Source organism: Opisthorchis viverrini, assembly GCF_000715545.1.
Source record: "Opisthorchis viverrini unplaced genomic scaffold opera_v5_90, whole genome shotgun sequence".
Taxonomy (NCBI): Eukaryota; Metazoa; Platyhelminthes; class Trematoda; order Opisthorchiida; family Opisthorchiidae; genus Opisthorchis; species Opisthorchis viverrini.
The window spans coordinates 1,370,778-1,395,730 of NW_008751743.1; the positions used below are offsets into that span (position 1 = coordinate 1,370,778).

At 42.9% G+C, this 24,953-nt stretch overlaps 1 protein-coding gene across 1 annotated transcript; it reads right to left on the reverse strand.

The window, feature by feature from the left end:
* Positions 1–3,062: 3,062 nt before the first annotated feature.
* Positions 3,063–23,783, reverse strand: T265_13639 (hypothetical protein; the record flags this gene model as incomplete). The annotated part of the gene is made up of 5 exons (XM_009169830.1): positions 3,063–3,320; positions 4,804–5,041; positions 13,616–13,753; positions 23,311–23,510; positions 23,553–23,783. The coding sequence occupies 5 exons, from the start codon at positions 23,778–23,780 to the stop codon at positions 3,129–3,131; spliced, it is 996 nt and encodes a 331-aa protein (XP_009168094.1).
* Between the last annotated feature and the right edge of the window lie 1,170 nt (positions 23,784–24,953).

The following is a 24,953-nucleotide window of genomic DNA, read 5'->3' on the forward strand; positions in this document are numbered from 1 at the left end:
CAATGGTGGTGTTCCGGTCGTGAACATTCTCAGGCCCACTACGCTGGTCGTCTGTTGCTAAGCCATGTTAGGTGGGAGCCGTGTTTCGTGGGGGCCGCCAACTCACCTACTTTCCGGACGTGTCGAACCGATGGTGACCTTGGGGATGCGTCACTCTCTACACATGTACTTTTTCTTCTGTCTGGGCGCGCCCTGACAAGTAACTTGACCGTCTCCAGGACTTGTCGAAAATTCTAACGTCTCACTTGCTGATTGGATTTGCCTTGACTGTTTTAGCACAGTCATTTTTCGGCTGGACAGATGAAAGGGGCCCATGTTCTATTTTGATGAGATTTATTACATCAGAACGTGTATTTTGAATCGGCCGAGTTGCAAATGGCTGTTTTGCGTCTTAACTAGCAAAAAATGAACTGTCACTGCACATATACAGTGTTAATAATGATATCAGTATTCCCCATGGCATGATCGAAAAGCCTAGTTTTATACGTAGTTGACCGGGAGTTGCAAATGGCTGTTTTGCGTCTTAACTAGCGAAAGATGAACTCTCACTGCACATGTACAGCCTTAATAATGATACCAATATTCCCCATGGCATGATCGAAAAGCCTAATTTTATGCGTAGTTGACCGTGTTCGAGCCCGCGATTTTGATCCAGTTATTCAAGAAGTTTGTAGAAGTGTGCAACTAATCGGTTTGTGGTGCTCATGTGCTTTCAAAATCAGTTTACCTTGTCCATACGCCTTGCTGCTTTCGAAAGCTATGCACACACTAGTCAGCCTGAACATACAAAAGCTCTATATAACGAGGAGAGCCAGGGCACGTAGAACGCTATGATGGTCAACTCAGTGGGAATCATTCGAAACAGTCACTTGTAATCCTGGACGCCTTTCGTTCCGCATAGATGAGAGAGCCGTGAGGACAGTTGATGGGGCGAGTGGTAAGCGACCATGTAACGAGTTATGCCCTGGAGGGCAGCAGAAACTTCACGTATCTAAAACTTTGATTTTGCGCGTACCAAACATATGCAGCCTGTTTTGAGTGGCAAAAGGTCTCTACTAGGCAGGCGGCAAGGTTACGCCTATCCTAAGTTGGAGCTCCTGTGGATGCCAAAGTTGAGGTTGGTGATCAATACAAAGGCGATTTGGAAAACAACACGAACATGGGTTAGGGAAAATCAGCACGAGTATGGTTGATTTCTGTTCCTCAATCATTGAAGAATTAGACGTAGCAACCTTTGAGGTCGTATTTACGCCTAATACACTGTAGCCCAAATACATATACACTAGTCACGTCGCACTAAATCTTTCGCCTAGTCGAGCATCAAAAGCTAGAAGTAGTAGAGGCAACGGTAAAATCTGTCATGTTGAACAAAACATTTCATCACCCCTGAAAACCAGTTCATGTCCTGGATCCTACAAATCCTTCAAATTGTTTGCAACTATTTTTCACAAGGAGCATTGCGCGGGAACTGCAGTAGATCTAAGCTAGCCAAACATGCGAACTGTCATCTTCTCACGATAACAAACGAGAGCGTCCAAGTTATCTACGCAAACCACTCCAACATATGGCTAAATGAAGGAATGAAATAAAGAAATTGAGTTTTCACTTTCGAGAAATTCACTCATTTCTCGAAAACAGTCCCGTTTTGGTTCAAGTAGAACATACGGTTGACGGAAACTCGGAGACTGCGCCTTCCTGATGAACCCCAAGAAGGGCAAAACCGGTCGTGGGCTGTTGAAGAGTTTACAGCAACCTTGTGAGTAGTTTCCTTGATGAGTTTCAACTTCTTTCACAGCCGAATGAGGGGTACTTATAGTTTGAAGCTTCGCACAACTGTCGCGTTAGTGCGATCTAAAGATTCACACCTCAACTCCAGAACACGTCGCGCAGTACAATTTCCGCTGGTCGTTTTTTCTGGAATTTCGAGGGTGGAATGAGCGCATTTACTCTAAATCTGACGACCGCTTCGGTGAATACAGGGATGACCTTATTATCACATCATCCAGAATACGCGAGATTACCGACCTCCGAGTTTCTTCCTGATTCGAAAAATCAAGCTTGGTTTACCAACTAAAACAGTAAAACTGCTCTTCAACTAGACCGATGATATTATCCCACCGGCTAGTGTAATATACTCCATCTTGGTACACGTGACATATTCTACGGCAATAATAATTTTAAAGATGGCATAAATCACACCAGAATATGCTATAAATGAATCCGTACTGGTGAAGTACACTCATTTGCAAACTAATTTGGCAAACTAATTTGGTTTCTCGAGATATTTACCTGGAACCCAGCTGAATCTCTCGTTTGTGATGTTTCCAGACAACTGAATGTGCTGCGCCAAGCCGCCTCATGTTTCAGTCGCTACGATATTCGAGATATCGCGACACATGCATATTTGTAATACACCACTCATAAGGTTGCTGAAAATTCGTCGGGCTGTCGTGGGCTGTCGACGAATTTTCAGCAAACTTATGAGTAGTGCATTATAAACGAACCCGTACTAGTTCAGCGATCCACACAGCAGATGCACCCATGGCCACATAGTTTGTGGTTTTACAAGAGGTCCCAGTAGATTTTGAAGAAAATTTATCCAGAAATTCGGATCAATTAATGGGACGCATTCAATATTTTAGTTATGAAAAATGATCTTGAATGGTCAACAATGACTGAATTAGTCCAATCATAAGATAATCAGTGTAGATAGAATTCAGCATTCCATAACTGATTGTAGTTTGTTCACTAGGCGTAAGCTGGCTGAGCACAAAAGCGCACGTCAATGGGATAGGTAAAACATTCAGCGTGTACATTTCAAACAGTGTTGTGATTGAACTTTCTAACTGCGGTAGTACTCACAAGATAAACTGATGCTTGGAGATTACTGGCCTAAGGAAACACAATTAGTGCTTCCTAATGGGTTCAACTTAAGTTGAAAGCGCATCATTACGGAGGCTAATTTATTGGTAGGCAACCAAGCCCTTTCACCGTGATACTACCCCTTGAAGTAAGTTACTACTCTTAAAACTAAACACCCGAACGCGCACTGATAAAGACATTTTGTTTCCAACATTTATTGTCCAAACAGAAAGCACTGCAAATTGCCATTATTTTTCATCAGCGTCTTAAGAATTCACGGATGTGGACTGGATTGGAGGCGAGTCGCAGTTGACCTTCGCAAACCCAATTCTCTGATACATTGGTTGGAATACTGTCAAGACATTGTGCAAAAATGGCATTCCAAGTATCCATGAATGTTCAGACGTCGGTTTTTGCATAAATCCTGATAGGCATTTTCGATCCCTTCCACGAACAACCTAAAATATTCGAACAGTTCAACCGAGAGTCAACCGCATAGACAAGACTAACTGGTTTGAACACTACTGCCGAAACACAGCAGCATTTGAAAAGGAAAAACTTTCTCATGGGGAATTTCAAAAAACATTTCTTTTGAGAAGTAACGAAAAGAAACGGAAGCGTAAGCTCCTTTAGAAGCTCGCCTTGCTCGGCGATAGTTCCCCAGGTGGGGCGGTGGTTGGAGTAAGGACTGAAGGAGCAAGGATTTGTCTCAACAACTATCCAATCACTGAACCTTGTGAACAAGGTCAGCTTGTCAGACAGCCAGGCATGTGAATACAGATATATGCATATGAACGACCATATGAAAAGCGATCGCAATAGTAATGTGCCAGGTCAGTCCAGTTGTCATACCCTTGGGTCTATGCTCACAAATTCTCTCGGACACGCACCGAGTCGCGCGACGCATATATTTCACTCAGTGCAGGTGAACGAACCGGTAATCTATCTTTGAGGGTGGGGGATAAGCTGCAGATCTCTTCCGAGAAATACATTGAAGGCCCATTTAAAATCGATGAGTAGACGACAAGTTTCAGAGAACATGTGGCTTCTTTAAGGAAGGCAGAGGTACATTAGAGTTTTCGCAGCGGATGTGGTACTTAGAGGCCAAAGCCAGTCATTCGCCCCAGGTGCCTTCTTATAAACGGTTCTGCATATCCATTTTGTATCAGTCAAAATTGTCTCTAAAGCTTAAAGAGTCTGATGATCTGTTTGGTTAGTAGGTCTTGGTTGGCAAAATAATCAATCGATGCACCCAAATGAATTACTGAGTTGTCGTTCGAAACGTTAGGCAGATCAACCTGATCACCTAATTATGAACACGTTCGACTGTTTAGTCGTGATAACTAAGGGGTTCTCAACGTAAACTAGTGGATTAGGGGCATCATAATAGTATAGCCTGTCGAATATCTGGTGTTCGAGTGCGGCCAAGGAAATGCAGTGATTGTAAGCCCCAATAATAGTGAACCCAAGGCTTAGCGAGAGTTATGTTAATATAAACCTACAGATTTACGGTTGAAACCGCTTTTGTAATCCTGTATTATCTGTCATTACCGAAGTATGAAGTCGTAGAAACTACTGAAAAGAATGGGTTGCCTGTAGTGGAATTTCCGGGACCGTAAACTTCTCAAAAATAAAGCACTTACTTCCTGGCACAACTGCATGTCCCATTTGAACACCAAGGTGGACGAAAGAGCAAAATGCCTCCTTTCACAAGTTAAGTTTGTGCTAAAGAGAAACTCAGCTGGGGTCTACCTGAGTTTGCTGTTACCACTTCTCATCCGGATGTCACTCAGTTATTACTAATTTGCCAAACCACACTCCCTGAATCTCACAGACACATAGTACTTGAGCAACTATTATCAATTCTCATATTACTGGTGCACATGTCATCGGATGTAACTTACTCTTTTTACTACAATACACAATCCAGTTGGAACTCACCTCCATTATTAATTTAGCCGCTGGTATTCTGAAAGTGGTACCACCCAGTATTACCTCAAGTTCTGGATACGTATAAATATGTCGGCATTCTACGTAAACTCCTCGTTCAGTGACGTCCCTAAAAGTCATTTGAAGGTGAATTTTCTTTATGAGGTCTTTCGGGCCGATTATGTAATAACTGCCTGTATCGATGAGCACATGACAGTCCCTACATAACACGAGGTCTCCAAACCGGATGCTGAAATGAACAGAAAAACGTGAGTTGTGGCTACTGATTGTAAGATATGCAAACTCAGCTTAAGATAACTAAATATGTGAACAGAAATATTGTCCGTGAAGCACAAAACTAAGGCCCCTTTAAGGTGCTTTTCGAGGACCCTCACCTGCGGTTTCCTCGAAGTCAACACCCTCAACGTGAAAATGTTATTATCGAAGACATTCAGAATGGGGCACTCTCGTTCATAATTAGGGCATAATTTAAACTCAGTGAGCAAGTTCGAGGCAGTTAAGCGTTTGAATTAACAAGATTTCTATCTATTAGCTCAGGAAATGCTCAAGTAATTGGGAATATTGAAATAATGGTTAAAAGTTCAATTCATTTTGGTTTTCGAACATGAATACCCAACTTAAGTATGGGGCTTCTGGTTCCCATGCTTTCTAGTCACAGAAACAGAAGGACAAAAACTGAATCACAAAATTGATTAAAATTGTTCCACACAACACAGAAACTCTTAACACATTGTGATGTTTGAGAGAAATCGATTATGCCACCAGCTTTTACTTTTGGTCGTATAGGCGACTGACGGTCTTGTCATTCTACTAGGCGACACAAACTCAACCTGAAAAAGGCCACGTGGCACGCTGGCCTCACTATACCACACCCTCAAATAATCCAGATCCTTCTAGGTCCAACAATCCCCATTTGGGTAACAAGTCCTGGAAAAGGTACCATCTGAGTAAACCAGTGTGATTGACATAATTGTACGTGCATACATCCACCGAACCGTTCGACAAGCAACACTGAGAGGCACTGAGAGTGCGACGTTCGTGCTCTCACGAGTGTGCAATCTTGTGCATTTATAAGAAGGTTCACTTCACCTTGCGCAAATTATCTAGGTTTCGCATCCATACAACTTACAACCGGATGCTTTGTCTGTAGTGACGACATTATCAACACACCTAATTCCTCACATAACAACAGTAGTACTGTCGCTAATCCCTACCACGCACCCACACCATAATCACCACTGCCATACAATAAATAATACTGGCCTCCACGAGCAAAGTATTCAACCTGTGCTAATTACCTACCACATTTAGCTGTGCATGTCTTTGACGCTAAGCCTCTCCGCTTATCCGCTGTCTATTCCCGAATCAAACATTCATTCCACGTCCCATCATTAACATCCATCATCCAATCGTGATAATGAAATTAGCCATCTGCAACCCAAACACAGAAAACGGAAAACACCGTTCAGACAACCAGAAACGATAAACGTAGTCCTGTTTCCATATTGGAACCTCCGATCGCTAATTACTACAAACCAATACTTCGATGCCTTACACATATCCAGTCAAAACTATCAAGCATAATGATGTATCTGTCATAAGACCAAATCGTCACTGTATAGTCTACCCTATTGCCAATGGCATTTCTAGATTAGTCCCGTGAATACCCGCAGTCTTCGGTGGTTAGCACAAAGGGAGCCTATATCTTATTATAACCAAGTTGACCGTATACCTGAACTGCCTAGCAGCCCAGAGATACCTTCTGTTTCTTCATTTCTTCAACTAACTCTCCCGTCTGAGTTGCAGCATTGAAGCTTTCAGTACGTAACAAAGTCCTCTGCCTCGAAAAAAAGACCTGTCAGTCTTCAACTTCCAAATCAAGCCTTACATACTGCAGTAATCCTTACTACAATGACCAGTGCATTAACTCTGTCCCGGGAGCGACGGGACCTACCAGGAGCGACGTGTTCCATTTTCACTTTTTTTCGACTACTCTATACATAACCACCTGTAGGTAACGATCATCTTCTGCTTGGTTTTACCACCTAAAAAAACCCTGGTATTCTACTCATAACTAGCTCCTGATAGTGGTGGATACTTTGTGTACATTTTTCGCATCATACATTCTCGTGACAATTTTTCACTCTCACTTAACCAGTCACAGGATTCCCATTTCCCTCGATTCCACAACTATCCACACCCGCCTTATGTAGGTATTGGTTTGTGCGCCCTACTGACACAACTTTTTATGAGCTCTGCTTCTTTCCAGAGTGAAATTTACGAGTGACCATTTCAATACGCCTAGCAGTACGTGGCCATTTCTTCGTGCTCATGAATGCCACGCAAAGAGCTCCTGATCAGTGCTATAATCTGGTTGGAATCAGTAGTCCCAATCACTAACACGTGGGCTACGCGTTCTGCTTCATCTATTCATCAGTAGTATCAAAAAGGCTGTACCAAATAGTCAGTGAGGCGCTCATTTCAAGTCTTCCATCTAAATTCCCCTCTAACCCCTCACAGTACGACACTCGCAGAAGAAGACCACTTACCTCATCTCAGCTTAGCTACCTTAATCTAATCTTCCTCGCTCACTAACAGAGCCAAGCAATGGCTAAATTCCCCTCTAACCCCTCACAGTACGGCGCTCGCAAAAGAAGACCACTTACCTCCTCTCGGCTTAGCTACCTTAATCTAATCTTCCTCGTTCACTAACAGAGCCAAGCAATGATCGTTATGTGTCTAGATATGCACCAGATCGCATGTGCTTACTTTCTACAGGAATGCTTGGTATCGTCGACCTCATCCATCCATGGTTACGATGATACCTGGGCTGCCTTACTAGCGTAATAAAATCTTAGGTATTATTGTTATTAGTGATGCTATTCAAAAGAATGTTCTTGACCCGGCTGCATTTCCTGTTTAACTTCATGCCACTGATTGCTTCTTCATGAGCCTCGCTACTAACTATCCTATCTTATTTTCCCCTCACTTTAGTGCCCCGATAACTCCCGAATCCTTATTTTGAACAACTATGATTGTAAAAATATCCTTCTCTCCCATTGTGAAATTTCCGAATTTTGTACCCCTACAGGTTACACGCGTAGGCATTAAACATGAAGGCAAATCGGTGCCTTAAGAGGTCTTTGTCCACGCTGGCTTAGATCACTGTTCAATTATCACCCCTAAAATGCATAAATGTGGTCGAACGGCCGGATATCATTTTCCGTTGAAAGTCGCTTAACGTTGCGTTGACGATACATTTAGTGTAATCAAACGTGATAGCTTGAACAGCTTCTACGACCACCTCAACAGATTAAATCCTCACATCAAATTTAGCATAGGGATAAAGTACACCCCGGGCACACTACCCTTCCTGGACTGTATCACATATAAGAGTGGCGGACAATTAAAAAACCACTGTCCACCAGAAACCAACAGACACAGGAACCGTCTTAACCTACTCATCAGCACACAAAGGTCCGTGTGCACCAGCATTGTCTCATCGATGCTTAGTCAAGTCAGAGCGTTGTAACAGAAGATATCGACCGAACAGCAGCTCAAATCAAAACTGCCAACAGATTTCAAGAAATTGGATACTCAGTGAGTTTGATTAGGCGGCAATTAAGAAGGATATTGGCTCCGGTGTCTAGACCCAGTAAGGAATTATCAGGAAGGTCAGCTTCCTGAAATCAACGACTGAATGTCCGAAATCTACCGAGACTCTCAGCTCCGCTAGATGTCGACCAGACAGACAACAGCGCCCAACAAGCAGCGCATCACAGCCTTGTATCAAACGCAGACAGCGGAGCCAGCGTTGATCAAGGTCAGACAACGCCCCGCAATATGCAACACGTCACAGCCTTGTACCAAAGCTAGACCGTGTGTGTCAGCATTAGACTAGGTTCAGAAAGTATCCCTACAATGAATAGCTTGAGACCGTCGTACTTTTCTCACTCGCTTGCTCGGAATATGGTTGTTGTGTTCCCTTCTGTAAGTTTTTTCTCGGCAACTAGGCACTGGAACGGGCAGATACCACAGATTGGTGAATCAGCAGATATAATAGGAATGGACTGTCACTGTCATTCCGTACAAAGCAGTAACATCGGAGGTCATTCGAAGACTGCTGGACTTAGCCAACATTCGAGTAGCTTCCCAGAAGGGGAGGACCATACGCTCAGTGCGATTGAAAGATCTCTTGCCAGCTGAAAGATATAGGGACTGCGTGTATAAATTCAACTGCATCGATTTCGCTAAGGTTTACATAGGACAAACTGCCGGGGAATTACACACCAGAATTAGTGAGTGTAAAAGAAAGATAAACAGACCACCAAGAAATGCGGAAGAATACCAGGTGCTGATCAAAGACAGGGATGGTGGTACTTGCGTTAGATACAGCACAGAATGTGGAAATTTCAAGACTCCCACCACAGCGGCTGATAGCCGAGGCGGTGGAAATTATCAAGCATCATAGCGTGAATAGAATCGAGAGTGTAGAACTGGCGAACGTATGGAGAGCGAATTGACACGTGATTGTTTGTCAGTGTGCGTGGAATCATTAGCAAAACCAGAGGGTGGAAATCCCAACCCGACTCTCTCTCACTCTTCCTTACACAACTACTGTAGCACTGGCTCATCCACGCAGACAGATGAAAAGTTCAAACGACATTCAGGAGGGGCCATCACGTAAATTAGAAGCACTAGACCCAAGCTGGACCCAAATCCATTTAAGTTTCCCCACCCTAACACACAAAATCCCTTGGCCGACTCCTAACACAGAATTAGCTCGACTTAGCTGATTAATTCTCCTTCCGCCTTACATATCAACCAACCTGGTTACCTAGTCACCTGGCCTGATGAAGATTTTGCCAAAACCGAAAGTTGCCCAGGATTAGATCTACCGATTGTTACCAAACTCTTCTAAAAACGATGGTCGAATGACCCTTTTAGTCCCACAGATAGTAGTCAGCAGTCAACAGTTTTCCTTCTAACTTTGTGCTATGGACCTTTTGCTACACTGGATGGGAATTGTGAAGTGGAACCTTTCAATAAACGTGTAATTTTCTTACAACTACGAAGATGGTACCTAGATATACAAACAGCAATCTCACTTGTTGACACTATGATACTGGGCTGGGCTAACTGCGTACTTCTCGTGTGCATCTCACTATCCAACTAAAACCAGCTTTTCCTCCTGAATCATCCAAATGATAAACCATGTATTTCTCCTCTTTTATTTCCGAGTCCTATCTACTTCAAACGGATCGAATAGGGAAAGCGCAACTATCGTCCATTCCAACCTACCTAATTGATCTCAACAAGATCAACCGTTATTGATTTCTGTACGGACCTCGGCGCCGAAGAACAAGACAAGTGCAGCTGAAACTTTAACTTATAACTGACGACTTGGTCAACTTTCGACTTAGTATTCATTTAGCTAGATTTTCTACCTGTCTATCTATGTGGCACCACTCATAATCAGGCTTCATCAAATTAACATGAGTACCTATGACACATGACGACTATTTCAGACTAATATTTATCGACCTGGCTGTGCCCTCATGCTCAAAATAAAGTTCTGAATCTTGTGCCGTAGCCATCCACATCATGATCGTCATATCAACACTGACGGCAACACACCAGTAGTACACAGTGGAGAGCTCATAGGAAGTATAAGCAAGACAGTAGCGTGACAAACAATTGCACCGGTGTAGGGCATCATTCTTTGCTTACTTCACCCAACATGAACCCAGCATACAGCGGCAGTAAACCTCTGGCTTGGCAGCTAAGCTAGTAAGTGATGGTGCGAACGCATTGTAGGGTTACTAATTTCGCACGAGTCGTGTGAACATCATCCATGGAGGCGCATAAATTGCACAGCAGCCAGTTCGGTTGTAGACACTTTTACTTCGCATATCTATGTCATGGTCTGTACTCACTTTCGTCACTTCAGAGCAGATGTAATCCCTTCTTTGATAGACAAGGGTGCGGCAGGTGTAGTAAGTTTACTTTCTAACCAGCTAAATCTGATAATTTCGATTCGCTGTGCTAGTGGCCCTGCTCCGTTAACAAGTGCTCACTTACGTACCAATTCGTTGTGCCCACACTCAGCCATTCACCTCCTGCTGTGCTACGAAGGCACTGGTGATCAACTGTTTGGGGATTATCTGGGTCTTCAGATCGGAGTAGTCAAGCATCGAAGCCTTCGGTTAAGACTGCCGGTACAGTCGCCTTGACTGCGTTGCCCGTCAGTTTCAGCGAACTTCAGACATTTCGAAACGCTAAATCGGCCGAGTTCGTATCGGAACAAAAGCAAGCCTTGGCTACCGTGCCGAGAAAATGAGTCAAGATTTTTTTACGGAAAATAAAAAATACTTATTTGACCCAAAGTTTAGGCAAAAAAGGTGCATATTTTGGCTGGGTCGTACAATTTAAAATCTCAAATCCATGGCTCTCTGATCATAGCTCCTACCCATCATCACCTTCATTGTTAAGTGCCGTTAATCGAACATACACAGATGAGGCTATTTGACTCAGGTGCCTAGCATCGCTTAGCAAAATCCCCAATAAGAGTTCGCAAAGACAACAGTCGCTGAAATCCAAAGCATAAAGCCGAAGGAAGATAATATACTGAGAGCTACCGCAACAAGCAATGCAACATGCCCACTTATTTCAAAAGAAATAAGTAATATCGGTGTTTACTAATTAATTTCATCTCCAAATAATATAAACTTTATGTTTTGCCTCAACCAAATCTGTGACGAACGACGTGGCATAGTGACTGATGAATGACAATAATTACAACTCGACAGGGCAGCCTTGGTATTTGGCTTGAGTACAGCCGGTACAGTAAGGTATAGTCTGAGGTAGGCACTTCTTCTGTGGAATCCAACAAACAACCGAAGGTTAAGTTACCGTTATGGCGAATGCTGTTCTAACGGGGATGATCGCACAGTCCTGTGGGGAACGCTAGTTGTGTAACAAGAGTGGCGACTGCAGTGACGAATGCTTTGAATGACCGGACAGATAGGAACTCAATCAGTAATAAAATAAACTTACTCTCATTTCATAAAATTGAATGGCGAATAAAATGTGCTTATCTTGTAAAATGAAATGAAATTGTATGTTCATCATGACCGTCACCGTGGATAGCAGCATCGGCAGAAATGTCAGTAGTAAATACTAGTGCTTGACTTTCACACAGCCATAAGAAATTATTCCTCACTGAAGAGTGAAAATGATAGACGCGAGAACCTAGTTCACACAGCCCTATGGTCCCATGAAATAGCAAGACACCTATATTCTGGAACAGCAACGAGATAACATCCGTGGGGCTGACTTAATATCTTTTGCGAACCCAGCTCAAAATGAACTTACCGTGTAAAGACAAACAACCTTAGCAGGGTTGTTTGACTGGGGGAAAAGAATAGGCTTGTTACTTGGACCGGTTACGTGCCCTGTTCCGTAAGGTTTCTAACCTCGTCCAAAGCCTCCAGTGTGACGATGGTTGCCTTCGTTTTACGTTGCTAGGTCGTGACTTGCACTCAATAGCCTTTCGCTAACGTCAGTTCAGACTTGCAAACAGTGCTCTCTCCAGTTTATGACAGTTGGGCTTGCGAAGCACAGGCCACTACAGCTCAATCTGGTGAGCTTCACTTGCTGCTTTTTTCATTCTGATTCGTCACCAAGCCCCTGTTGACACACAAGTACATTGCGAACACGGAACAGCTAGCTGGCACATACACTACTTCAAGGGCGCAGGCGACAGAACATTTGAATCCACCTGATTCCTTCCAATCGGAGGAAGGTCAAGTTTCGCAGGCGTAGATAGACTGCTTCTACTGTTGTGTTGTACGCAAAGCCCATCAGTCCTGTTTATGTATGCTTCTGACGTCATAGGTGATGCATGCTTGTGGCTATTACTCGTCCCATAATCACGCTTCCACTGACTTCTCTTGTCACGGTGGAGTCCAAATAAATGGACCGGCAAACATTTTCGGAGGGGATCAAAATTTTGAACACATACTTTTCGCATTAAAGGTATGCAAATCATTTCGAAAGTAGAGGTCAAATTGGAAATTATATCTGGAGTAGATTGTGCCCGTTGCTTACCGTCAAATAACAACAGTACAATTCTGTTAGTTTATCTCTATGTCTGTTTTCGATACCAGATTGACCATCCAGAGCTTCACTGAAGTACGAGAACCCGACTGAATAGCAGCAGGTGGTGACGGAGATTTTTTCAAAGTGATGGTCCTACATCATTGAAGACTGCTGCACCAGGTCGATCCTTGATTATTTATCCCACAGTCAAGTTCTGAAGGTTTGTTGCTTGAATTCGCTGCAATACTTTTGGGGCGTTCTCAGCACCTACCACGATAGTCGGCATACTAATACTGTTTGACCTCTGATATGTCGCCGGGTTGGATGATTTTCGGGCCTAGCAGGGACAGTTCTCTGAGATCCATTCAATACAAGCTTTTTTGTCTGGAATCTGGTGTTTGGGTGAAGCTGAATTTAACATGCCACAGAAAAAAAGCTACAGGTTGTGGTGTGGTGGCCTTTCGATATAACACATTTAATTAATTTTTTGTTAACTGGAGACTCAACCTAATCCTAACAGAATCTCTCATTTATGGTGTATTACATTACCAAGAGCACAGTGCTAGGTAAGCGCATGCTCATCAGAAAAAAAAAGAAATTAACAAAACATCCATCAGCCTATAAATTCTATCCTGTTTCCGCTAACACCACCCGAATATGGTAAAATTATTTTCCAGCTAAAAATATGGGAAATTTCACGTACAGAGTAACCGAAACTGTGGGCAACCGCGAAGGAGTAGTCGCCAGATAAACCACATGACCATAGTGGTACTCGTTCGGGACATCCCCAAAGACTGCGTCTCCTCTCTCGAAAATTGTTGCGCCAGTTGTAGACTGCTTTCTGTTTGAAGGAGGTGCACAAAATGGATTATACATGGGATATTGTACGTGAAAAAGGGACTGAAACAACCTCAAGCGTTACGGTGAATCGACTCAGTTAAGAAGTTGGTTGGCAGCAGATTCTCATGAGTAGCTGGACCAAGATGCTATGGATAAAGATAGTTAAAATTCACGTTCAGTATGCTATTTACATGTTCTATTATTAGATCTCGGCGTCGACGAAAAATACATTGGAAATATAATCATGCTAAGGCAGCACTGATACTCCGAAAGGCGTGAGGTTAGGTGAAAGTAATAACCTATTGACCGCTTTGTTGATTAAGCATGGCTCATATACTATACCAACATTATTTCAAACTTCACTGCATAAATCGTAACTTCAAGCGCCAGAATAATGAATTCAAGTGCAGCAGCGACTGCCGCGTTGAACAACCTGATGGTCGCTATCAGGAAGGTCAGCTTCCTGAAAGCAGCCACTGAATGCCCGAAATCTGCCGAGACTCTCAGCTCCGCTAGATGTTAACCAGATGGACAACGCCCCCTCAATATGCAGTGCGTCACAGCCTTGCATCAAACCCAGACAGCGCGAGGCAGCGTTGATCAAGGACAGACAACGCCTCCGCAATATGCAGCACGTCACAACCTTGTACCGAACCCAGACAGCGTTGGTCAGCGTTGATCAAGGTCGGACAACGACCCCGCAATATACAGCGTGTCGCAGCCTCGTGCCAGAGCCAGACCGTGTGCGTCAGCATTGGACCAAGCTCAGACAGTGTCCTTTTAATAAATAGCTTGAGACCGTTGTACTTTCCGCACTCGCTTGTTCGGAGTATGATTGTTGTGTTCCCTTCTGTGAGTTTTTTTCGACAACTAGGCCCTGGAGCGGGTCAGCAGCAGATGCCTCAGAGAGGTGAATCAGCAGACATAACAGTCGCAGTCTTGACAAGCAAACCACCGTGATGGTCTTCAATAACCGAACGGACTGTAGGCAGGACGTTTACATGAGTGCAGAAAGTGATAAATTTAGGCGGCTAACCTAGACAGCAAAACAAGTAGACACTTGTTTGTTGGATCAATCTGCGACGCGCATATCGCAAAACTGGAAAGTGGATTACTTAACTACCGAATAGGTATCTTATTACAACACTAATTGTAGTGTATGTTAGTCGAAAGCGCATGCTTCCAATGAGCGCACTGAGATACTGAGTATGAAAACTTGGTCTCCGTTGAATTCCCGGGGAAGCCTGAATGTGAGTGTGCTTCCATTCGGGTATTACTGGTTAGCATTGACGCTACGGATGAGATGCCGCTCTGTTTATGCTTGCTAAAGCAATCCTTCCAACTGTCAGTTCAGTAACAAAATATTCAAACGACAGTGACCGGCACGATAAGAGGAGTTTTTAATGAAGCTCATCCATCTGGTACTAGGACATACAAGTATATGGTCAATGAGTTTTGGGTGGGATTTTAAGGGACTCTTGTTTATCAGCGTAGTTCTCAACCAGAAAGTTGAGAAAGAAGTCATCAAATTCACATGGCTATGGACGTTCACATAGTCAGGAGGTAATTTGGTGTGGCTTTGAGTATGCTAACTGTCCTGTCGTCACCAACTGCCTCTGAAGGTTTTAATGTTATCAATCATAATTTAATTGAATGGGAAGAAACATCATAAATTCGTGCAAAGACCTGGGGAGGAAGCCGATCGGTTTGCGGCATCTACAGGAGGAAGAAGCGCGTCACTGTTTGAAGTTTTTATGTAGTAATTTCATATACGCTTGGTTCAGAGAAAGATGGGTAACTACAAATTTATTCTCGAGAAACACACTCACTTACAACTTAATTTGGTTGTCACGAGACACAGCTGAAGCTCTCGTTTATGATATTCTACAACTGAATGGGCTACACACAGGCCCCCTCATTATTCAGTTGGCACGATATTCGAGATATCGCAGTATATTTTCAATAAGAATATATATATATATATATATATATATATATATATATAGTACATACGTATATACATGAAGAATCATGTAGGAAAGCAACATCTATTCAGACAAATATCCGTGACATTTAATATTCGGATTATAGTTCTACTATTTATTGCAAGTTTGGAGTAATGAGGAAAATGTTAGATATACTTAAAGCCGTCTTTCAAACGCTATACGCTGGTCCATCAAGAGGATACACAACGATGAAGGGTGCAAGCCATTTATCGATGATCAAATCATAAAAATGGTGTAAATGATTGCCCCATTACATGCTCACGAAATTGCTTATTTCGGCGTAAAAATAGTGACTTTGATATGCAGTATATCCACCAACCTCATGCCCAGGCCCACGCATAGAGAATCCTCTTGGTTATGTAGAGGCGCGGCTCTGCATCCATAAGCGCGTAGGAGGGACGTGTACAACAAACTTTCGTGAATAATTTACTTTCGGAAAGAGAAATCTCAAAAGGATGCAACTGCAGGTGGTCAACGGGAAGCAACGTATTTCGATAGACGCAACTTGAGTCCAGGTTTGGTTCGAGTATACAACTGCCGTTTTTGCTGGCTTATGTGGTGTTCGTATATCCCCACGACACTCATTCAATTCTGGTTGACCGTTTATTCTGTGAACTTTGTGAAATCCTTACGTTGAACTACATATAATTGTATACCGAAATGTTTTGCATGTTGCTTCGCTGTCGAAAAAAAACTGACGGTCTAGTAGGATGAGCTTTGAGGAGAACATAGTTTGTTTGGTCTCACCTACCGCACAAGAAATTATTCCAAGCTTTATGCACTTTAAAACACTACTTGCTAAATTTGTCCTTTAAGTATAAATCAGTCTTACATTTTTTTCTACATTGAACTTACAGAGCATGTCACGAGTGCATGTACCCGTCACATTAGCGAGTACAGACTGATGTTCCTTTGTAAATCGTAATTGATAGTTACATCATTTTCTTTGCGCAAACACGTTGTCTGTTTAAGCAAGTTGTGTTGATTTTTGCTGCTTGACTGCATATGATCAGGCGTCTTATTTAAGTTCAGAAAAAGTTGCCAGCGCCTAGGTACAGAGGTATTAAAAGGTTTCTGATGACAATATGATCAGAAACTATTGAACCATCCGAGCGTGTGTTGCCATCTGACTGAAGTGCCTCCTGGCCCTCTGCATATGATCAGGCGTCTTATTTAAGTTCAGAAAAAGTTGCCAGCGCCTAGGTACAGAGGTATTAAAAGGTTTCTGATGACAATATGATCAGAAACTATTGAACCATCCGAGCGTGTGTTTACTATACAATGGATGTTGCCATCTGACTGAAGTGCCTTCCTGGCCCTAGAAACCTAAACAAGGACGGTTATTCTATAAATTCGTACTTACCGTCAGTGGTCCAATAAGTTGCACTAGTCCGCTTATCGGATCTTCGTGAGCGGCGGCGTAACACCAAGCTCGTGAGTTTTTTCAGAGTCACGAGGTATGGGTTAGATCTTTGTATCTTGCATACAACCAAGAGCTGATAACTTAATTTTTCATGATTTTTACCAAATTTACGCCATTTCAGGCTACGCTTCGTCCAGTTGGCTTCGGGCTATGGGTGGCACACCACGCTTCGACAAGATGTCGGCCGATCACGGAGTCAGCGAGAGCGACATGAACTGGTCCCTGTGGCCCGGTGGTCTGACCGTGATGTCGCACAAGTGTCACTAAGTGTGACTAAGGCTCTCGATGCGGCACTGGAGACGAACGTGCTCGAAGTCAGTGGGAATCATTAGTGCACTCCTGTCGTATCACGATCATCAAGCCGCTGTTGAAAAGAAACCAGGCCAAGCTCTGCTCGTGGCTGAGACGAACGGGATAAACTGAATGGGTCTGAGCTACCTGTGACCTTCAAATAGTCAGTAGGAGAGACAAGAGGCTTTATCGATTTTTTGGTCCTAGTTGAGTTGGCTGGCGACTTCCAGAAAAGATGGAAAATGTTGTGTTCGATGCATTAACTGGGACTAAAATGGATGTGGGGAGCGTGGCTATCTGAATTTTCTTTTTGAACTTGTTTTTATCAACATAAAACGAACATAAAACCCACGTTTTTCTGTACCCACAAATTTGGTTTTAGGCGTCCAATGCCAATGTTTTAACGAAAACCAAAGCGAAATGAGTCGTGTGCGCCACAGTGATTGGCTGTGTTCAGTGTGCTTGTGATGGGGTATTGCAATACTTTATCAGTTTTCTGAAATATCACATGAACACCCAGTCCAAATCAACTCCACTCGGGCCATTTGACCGTTGATGAGTGCTACGCCAAGGCGTAGACGCTGTCTACCCATGTAGGCATGCGCTCAATGCCTTCGGGAATATAGGTAAACAATCTGCTTATTCAATAGTCGAACCGTCTGCACTTTTACTCTGTGATCAATACGTCATCTATAACCAAGCGAGTACGTATCTTCTGGGTAGCCACTTGGCAAACCATCGACGCATGAGTAATATTCAGCTACGCCTATGTAATGTTGTCCGACAGTTTTGATTACGCTGTTTTCAATGTTTTCTGGTCCCATTAGCTTCCCTGATATGGATCAGCTGCGATGCCTGTTTAGCATTCAAAGGGAAAAATTTGAAATTCATGCTCGAAAAGTGTAACATCAGGGAGATCGACTTTCTTGGTTTTGACATTATTATACTTGCTCTTGAAATCGTAATTCCTATACCTGGAATTTAAATAATCAGAAGTTAATGGACAACCTTTTCCTGAATGCGAAGGTTTTAATTGTCGAAAACGATTCCCATCCAACTACAAATAAGCGCACTAAGTTCGCTCTCGACGGGAATGAATCGATTTAGGCAAAATGGATAAAAAAAGAGAATATAACTTCCGAGAAATACACTCATTTGCAAACCAATGTGGTTTTCACGAGAGACTCAACTGAATTTCTCGTTTATGACATTTTACAACTGAATGTGCTGCACACAAGCCGCCTCATGATTCAGTTGGCACGATATTCGAGATAGTGCAGTATATTTTCGTAAAGAAAACTACTCACAAGGTTGCTGAAAACTCTTCGACATATGAGTGTATTACTCGAAAACAGTCCAATTTGGGTTCAGGTAGAACATAAGGTTGACGGAAACTCGGGGACTGCGCCTACCTGATGAGCCCCAAGAAGGGCGAAACCGGTCGTGGGCTGTCGAAGAGTTTTCAGCAACCTTGTGAGTAGTTTGCTTTATGAGAATATAACTTTGCTGTAAGTACATGCTCCATGGTTTTGAGCCTAGACTACAGGATGGCAGCTATAGCAGTGCATGAGGTAGGTATAGTTACGTTGCTCAGGTGGAAGCAATTCGGCCAAAGTTTGATGATAGTTGTGTGAAAATGAGACCGAATGGGTGTCCATAAAATCAAGGAATTCAGCTTACTCTTCATCCTTTTTCTTCGAACTTTCAACAGCAGTTTAGTGAAAGCAACATTTAGAAGCACAACAATGCAGCTAGGTTGCTTTGTCTCTGTTACTGTTCTTTTTGTACTGAGTATGAGTGAATAAAAGAAAGTTTTTGGAGATGCTAAACACTCATTTGTAAATGGATAGAGTTTTAAGTGGAGACTTAACTTGATGTACCTTTAATTGGGGCAAAGGCTACACCATGTAGAAGTTCGAACAGATTACAAGGCATAGAAGTAATTTTCAGGGAAGTGATACTTTTGCAGGTTTTTTTTTGAAAAATTGCATGCTCCACACTCACAAACAACTTCCTGTTGAAAATTAGCTGTCAACATCTCCAAAAGCTTTATTCTATACATAGTCTCTTCGTACGGTTCAGGCATCGTATGATGGTTTGACGACTAAGCACTTGTCAGGCAGACAAGGGGAGCACGAGCCTACCTGGTTGACTCAATGCTTTTGTATCGTTGTGTTGCCCACAGTCGACAACATCAAAAACGACGGTAGTGTTCTTTAAGTTATCTCCAGGCTGTCTCAATAATCTCACTGGGGTTTTAACTAACATAAGCCTCCCAGGCCATAGCCCTTGTCTATCATCTAAAAGGCGAAACACCATATTGAGTGGCTATATCCATTTTGGGGCTTTATTTTCCTAAGCCAAAAGATGTTCAATCAATAGGTGAAACGGGATTTATTCGGAGGACACGCTGGAAACTAGCAGACAATACGTTCATCCAGGGCGGATAGAGAGTCTGCACAATGAGGAGACCCCATTGTCAGTAAAAATCAGGAGGCGAGTAAAGTCTTCTGAGAAAAGATGATTTAACGACCATGTGGCTTAAATGATATCGCACATCAGATACTCAATTGACCTGTGCAGCAGCAAATTTGCGTGTGATCTTCCGATCGAAATCTACTTTGCAAATGGTTCATTTCGTTGGTTGGTTTATACCCAGAACTAGGTGGTGCTGAAAAGAGCTGCCTACTCTATGACAACCGGGAAAACAGAGTTATCGCTTTTGGCTGCACTGGACTTTTGGATGATGGCATTTCCAGAACTACTGTATGCGTCTTCAAGTAATTACAAAAGTTCACTGGCTGTTTTACTGATAGAATCATGCAAATATGTAGCCCAGTGTTCTTTTTTACCATTAGTGTATAAAATACCAACTTGACTACAATCGGCTATGGTGAACTTAGACCTTAGGTTTCGTTGGTTTACACCGTGTACAGAAGTATCTGGAGCCTTGAGGCAGTGTTGAACACTTTATTCCACTGGACGACGTTGTCTGCGCCGGAATTTTGAGGGTAGATTCTCGGGGTCTTTTTAGATCCCTTGGCCTAACGGTCTGGTAAATCAGCACTCGTTCGGCGTAAGACACTTCATCGTGTAACCTCACCATGTTGCACCAATTTTCATAATGACAGAATGTTTAGTAGAGGTAAGTGAAATCTGCCATCTAGTGTTTCGCTTAGGTGAGTCATCCTGGCTCCGAAGACTGGGGGTCACTACTCTTCGTGGCTACAAGTTTGCGTTTAGCCAGCTATATCGATGCTAATTTCCAACAATGTCGTTTTTTGAATCCTCCACACATTCACTATAGCAGATTACGATGTGTTGGGAAGAACAAATAGCTGCTAGAGTGCAATCACCTAGCATGATAGCTTCGGGTAAAGGGAAGCCGCTCAGACGATCTTTTCACAGACATACAGGTATCGATCAGGAAATATAACAAAATGTTGTTAGTCCAGTGCGTTCAATGGCGGTGGTGGCCATTGGTCTACACGGTGAGCTTGACAATACGGTTGATAACGTTTCGTTATCAGTCCAGGTGACATCGTCATTGAGCAGTTGGGTGTAGACCTTCTTACGATATGCACCAAACGCTGTCTGTCGGATGATTGTCGCTGAGAGTATTTTGGTAAGATTTATGGAAGTTCTGGTGATTGTGACTCATGTGGGCAATACATACTTGATTATTATTGCGCCAAACCTCACTGAATGTAGGAGAGTGCACTGGCTAGTTTAAAATATCGAAGGCTAACTTAACGGTCTTCCAGATGTTCTTGCAAATCCATGTCTACTTTTTGCGGACGACTTGAAATCCTAAAGTTCAAATGTCAGTGCCCTCGGAATGGATGTAGACGCTGCAAAGCATTGGTCGTTGGACTGGCACCTTCCCCTGAATGACGAAGAGTGCGTCCATATGTCAATGGGAGGAGATTCATCGAACGTCTCTGTCGTGCATGGGGAGAATGGCCCAGAAGACGTTACGAGGATAGATACCAAAAAGGATCTAGACACTTGGTTCTATTCAAACATATCCTCCAAACTGCACCATGGAAAATCGGCTCAAAAGTCATTCGTCGTTCTACGGAATAACTTAGCGCACGTTCCCCGTGTTACTCGCATGGGATTCCAGACATCCTACAGCCCTACGACAGACCGCTTCTTGAATACACCAACCAAGTTGTCCACTCAGGAGGAAAGAAGGGCGTGACCGTCATTGAGCATGTCCAGCAAGCCGCTACAAAAATCGTTGCCAGCCTTAAATCCGTTGATAATGAAACGCGTCTCGTGATGCTTAGTCTATTCCCCCTAGAGTATCGTTGGTTCCGAGGATACCTAATACTTATTTATGCCCATTTTGAACAAGGTTTGGCCGAGAGGTTTTTAACCGTTGACCCAACTAACATACGGCGGCGACAAGTTAAGAAAATTTTCAAGCTCAAATTGCACACATTTACTAGGCAACAGTTTTTCTCATTTCGGGTAGCTGATGCGAGGAATAAACTTCTACCGACACTTCTTCACGCCTCATCTGATACCCAGTTCAAAGCACATTTCGACGCCTTTTTAGCTGAGTCCTCGCACTGACAGGATTACTGCCCAACGCTGAGAACTCCAGTAGCAGTAGTACACCCCTTTTCACATGTGCCTTTCATGGGAAGAGAAGCCACTGAATGACAAGAAGAAACCTGACCCGGGAAGCATGAACCCAAGCCTCGGTCCTGTGTTTCAGTCCGCGTATGCGCAGATCCATGAATAAGACTAATATTGGTCGTGAATGTTGTGAAAAACTGGCACATGGATCTTATTCAGCTTTGATCGTGTTCGAGTGTGAAAGTTGCCTCCTTTCCAAATGAACTTTGTACATTTCGTTCCCGTGAAGATTCGTGTGAATTATCTTGATTAACTAAATTATGTGGTAATATTTATACAGATTAACCGACTTGAGTAGCGGGTTTTGTGCATCCTGTGATAACTATTAGACTTTTTGTAATTACCTACACTTCGCTTCGTGACAAATTGCAAAATATTTTTCAACTTGTAACAGAAGAAGAATTCATCCATGCGGTTTGCAGTTCGATTGCACCACCTAAATTGCCTACTATCTGTTCCACTGCTTTGACGGAGGGTTGAACTTTTATTCAGAACTCAAGCGAGAGGATAAATTTGACGTCAGTTGGCCTACCGTTTGTCGCACCGATTCGCTTAATTTTTTGGGGTGGGCACATATAGAAATCAGCTTCTAATTGTCAGCTACCCTGCCATTCAGCGTTTTTTGTAAAATATAAATAAAAGATATGAACCGGCTTTCTTGGGTTAATTCCACACAACATTGCCACAAAAGACTCAGAACTGGTAAGTGACAAAATCTAAAACAGTTTATGAATCTCTGTAGAATGAAATATGATGTTCTTGATACTTCTCAGTGGTATGGTCAGTTCTTTAGCAAAATGTGTTGTGCTGAGACCAGTTGCAGTGTAGTCTAACAGGGTGATAAAAATGGCGATGTTTTATGATGATAAAACAATGAAAGTTCACTCCCAAGGGGATCATATTTGGTGTTAGACTCGGGAAGTAGACAGGGCACAAATGTAAAATGTGCAGAGGCCTATATCAGGACTTAGACCGCCAACTGTGAAACGGTGTACAAGGTATTCATGCATCCCAACTGCATGTTAACCTGAATTCAGATGGTGAATAGTTAGTATATGCGAAGCGTATCACAATAAGGACAAGATTATTAAAAACTACGTGATCAAAATGCACAAATATGGTGTCATTCGGCGTGAAAATTTGTATTATATGCTCAGTATTTTATGAATTATATGGCTCATAAGTACGTACCCACAGAATCGGAATGATACAGAGTACTCTTCAATCAGGCCCCACTGTTGCATCAGTCCAAGTAGCGTAGGATGAAACACCAAAGATGTCATATCCAAAACCAGTCCGAAAACACCATCAAACTTTTCATCCTTCTCAAGAGCTGGAGACATCTCAGTTACCTCCAGAAACTTGAAGTTATCCATGGTATATCCAGCTATCTAAATGCATTGTGAACAAAGGATTCAATTGGTATTACTCACAGTCAGCTTATCCTCAACAAGCTGTCCAAAAATTTTCATGCTCATATATGTGACGCTAACTGTCGTTTCTGTGGGTTTCCTTGTCTTCGACTTGTACTTCCTTTTCCGCGATTTAATGTTAGGATCATTTGAGCTAGCTGACAGCAGCCACCTCTGTGGTGAACCGGTATCCAAAACTACGTAGAATTTTTGCGGGGGAGTGCCCACTTGCACCGTGGCTACGTGCATGTCCTGAAGCAAAATCGGGTAATGGACTGGTACCGCACCTACTGCTTTGTTGTCGTATTCCAGTGGAACAACAACCATTTTCCTTACAGTGCTAAAGTTCAATTTTCAATGAGCAATGTGGTCCCACAATCCCATAGCAGTGACATCGCAGAAAAGCAAATATTTTGTTTGACTCACTCGTCCGCAACTCCCATCCAAACAAGGACTGACAACACTAAAAAGTTTAGAACCAACATTTTTAAATTTAACCTCAACTAGATACGTGCATTTATACCACCTGTTTGACCTTCGAATGTACAAGGATGGTTTATTTGAATGACAAAGATCCAAAAAAATGATTGGACGAAATGGGTTGTCTGTAGCACTAAACCAATATAGAATGTCGTAGGATCGGTGATATACTGATGTTTAGGTTTTAGTCTATGAAGTTGTTTCCATCCTTAATCAATCGGGTAAGACCAATATCTAGCTGACATGATAGAATTTTATTGTACACTGGTCTGACCAAGACAAGGAGTTGATAAACCGGAACCGGCTTTTGTTTTTCCGGCCTCGATCACCGTACCGACTAGTGCAAAGCAATCCACCAAGATGCTGCGAACTGATGTCTCATTTGTGGAATCAACGGTTCAACAACGGCGTCCATCACCATGATGAATAATATAAGAGAAAGGGGACCTTCCTACCTCGCTTCCTTGTGACAGTGAAACTCCTAATGTAGGTAAACCGCTGCAGAACTCCAATAACACTGTGCTGCAGACACCTCCGGAGATCTCAGGATTACGTCGTACAAAATCCGACAAAATCCTCAATGCATCAACCAAAAGAACTCTGAGTTTAGTATCAGTCGCTAGTGGATAGTGAAATAAGTGCACAAGATCTACCAAGCTTCAAAATAGCCACTATGGTGTAAATTGTAAACTGAAGTGACAGTATTTGTGGCCTACGGTCCCATCTGCTGGCAACAGCTTTGTGAGAAGCATCGAATGAGAATCGATGACATGAAAATTGGTTGGATAAAGACGTAAGTTTGCAATCTGAGTATGACGTAATTGTGGCATCCAATTCCTGAACAATAACTAGTTGAGATACCCAGAAATACCGTAGACGCTGATCCAACAAAGCAGTTTATCCCGACCTGCAGATATACTGCCTATTGTGAGGATAACTTCC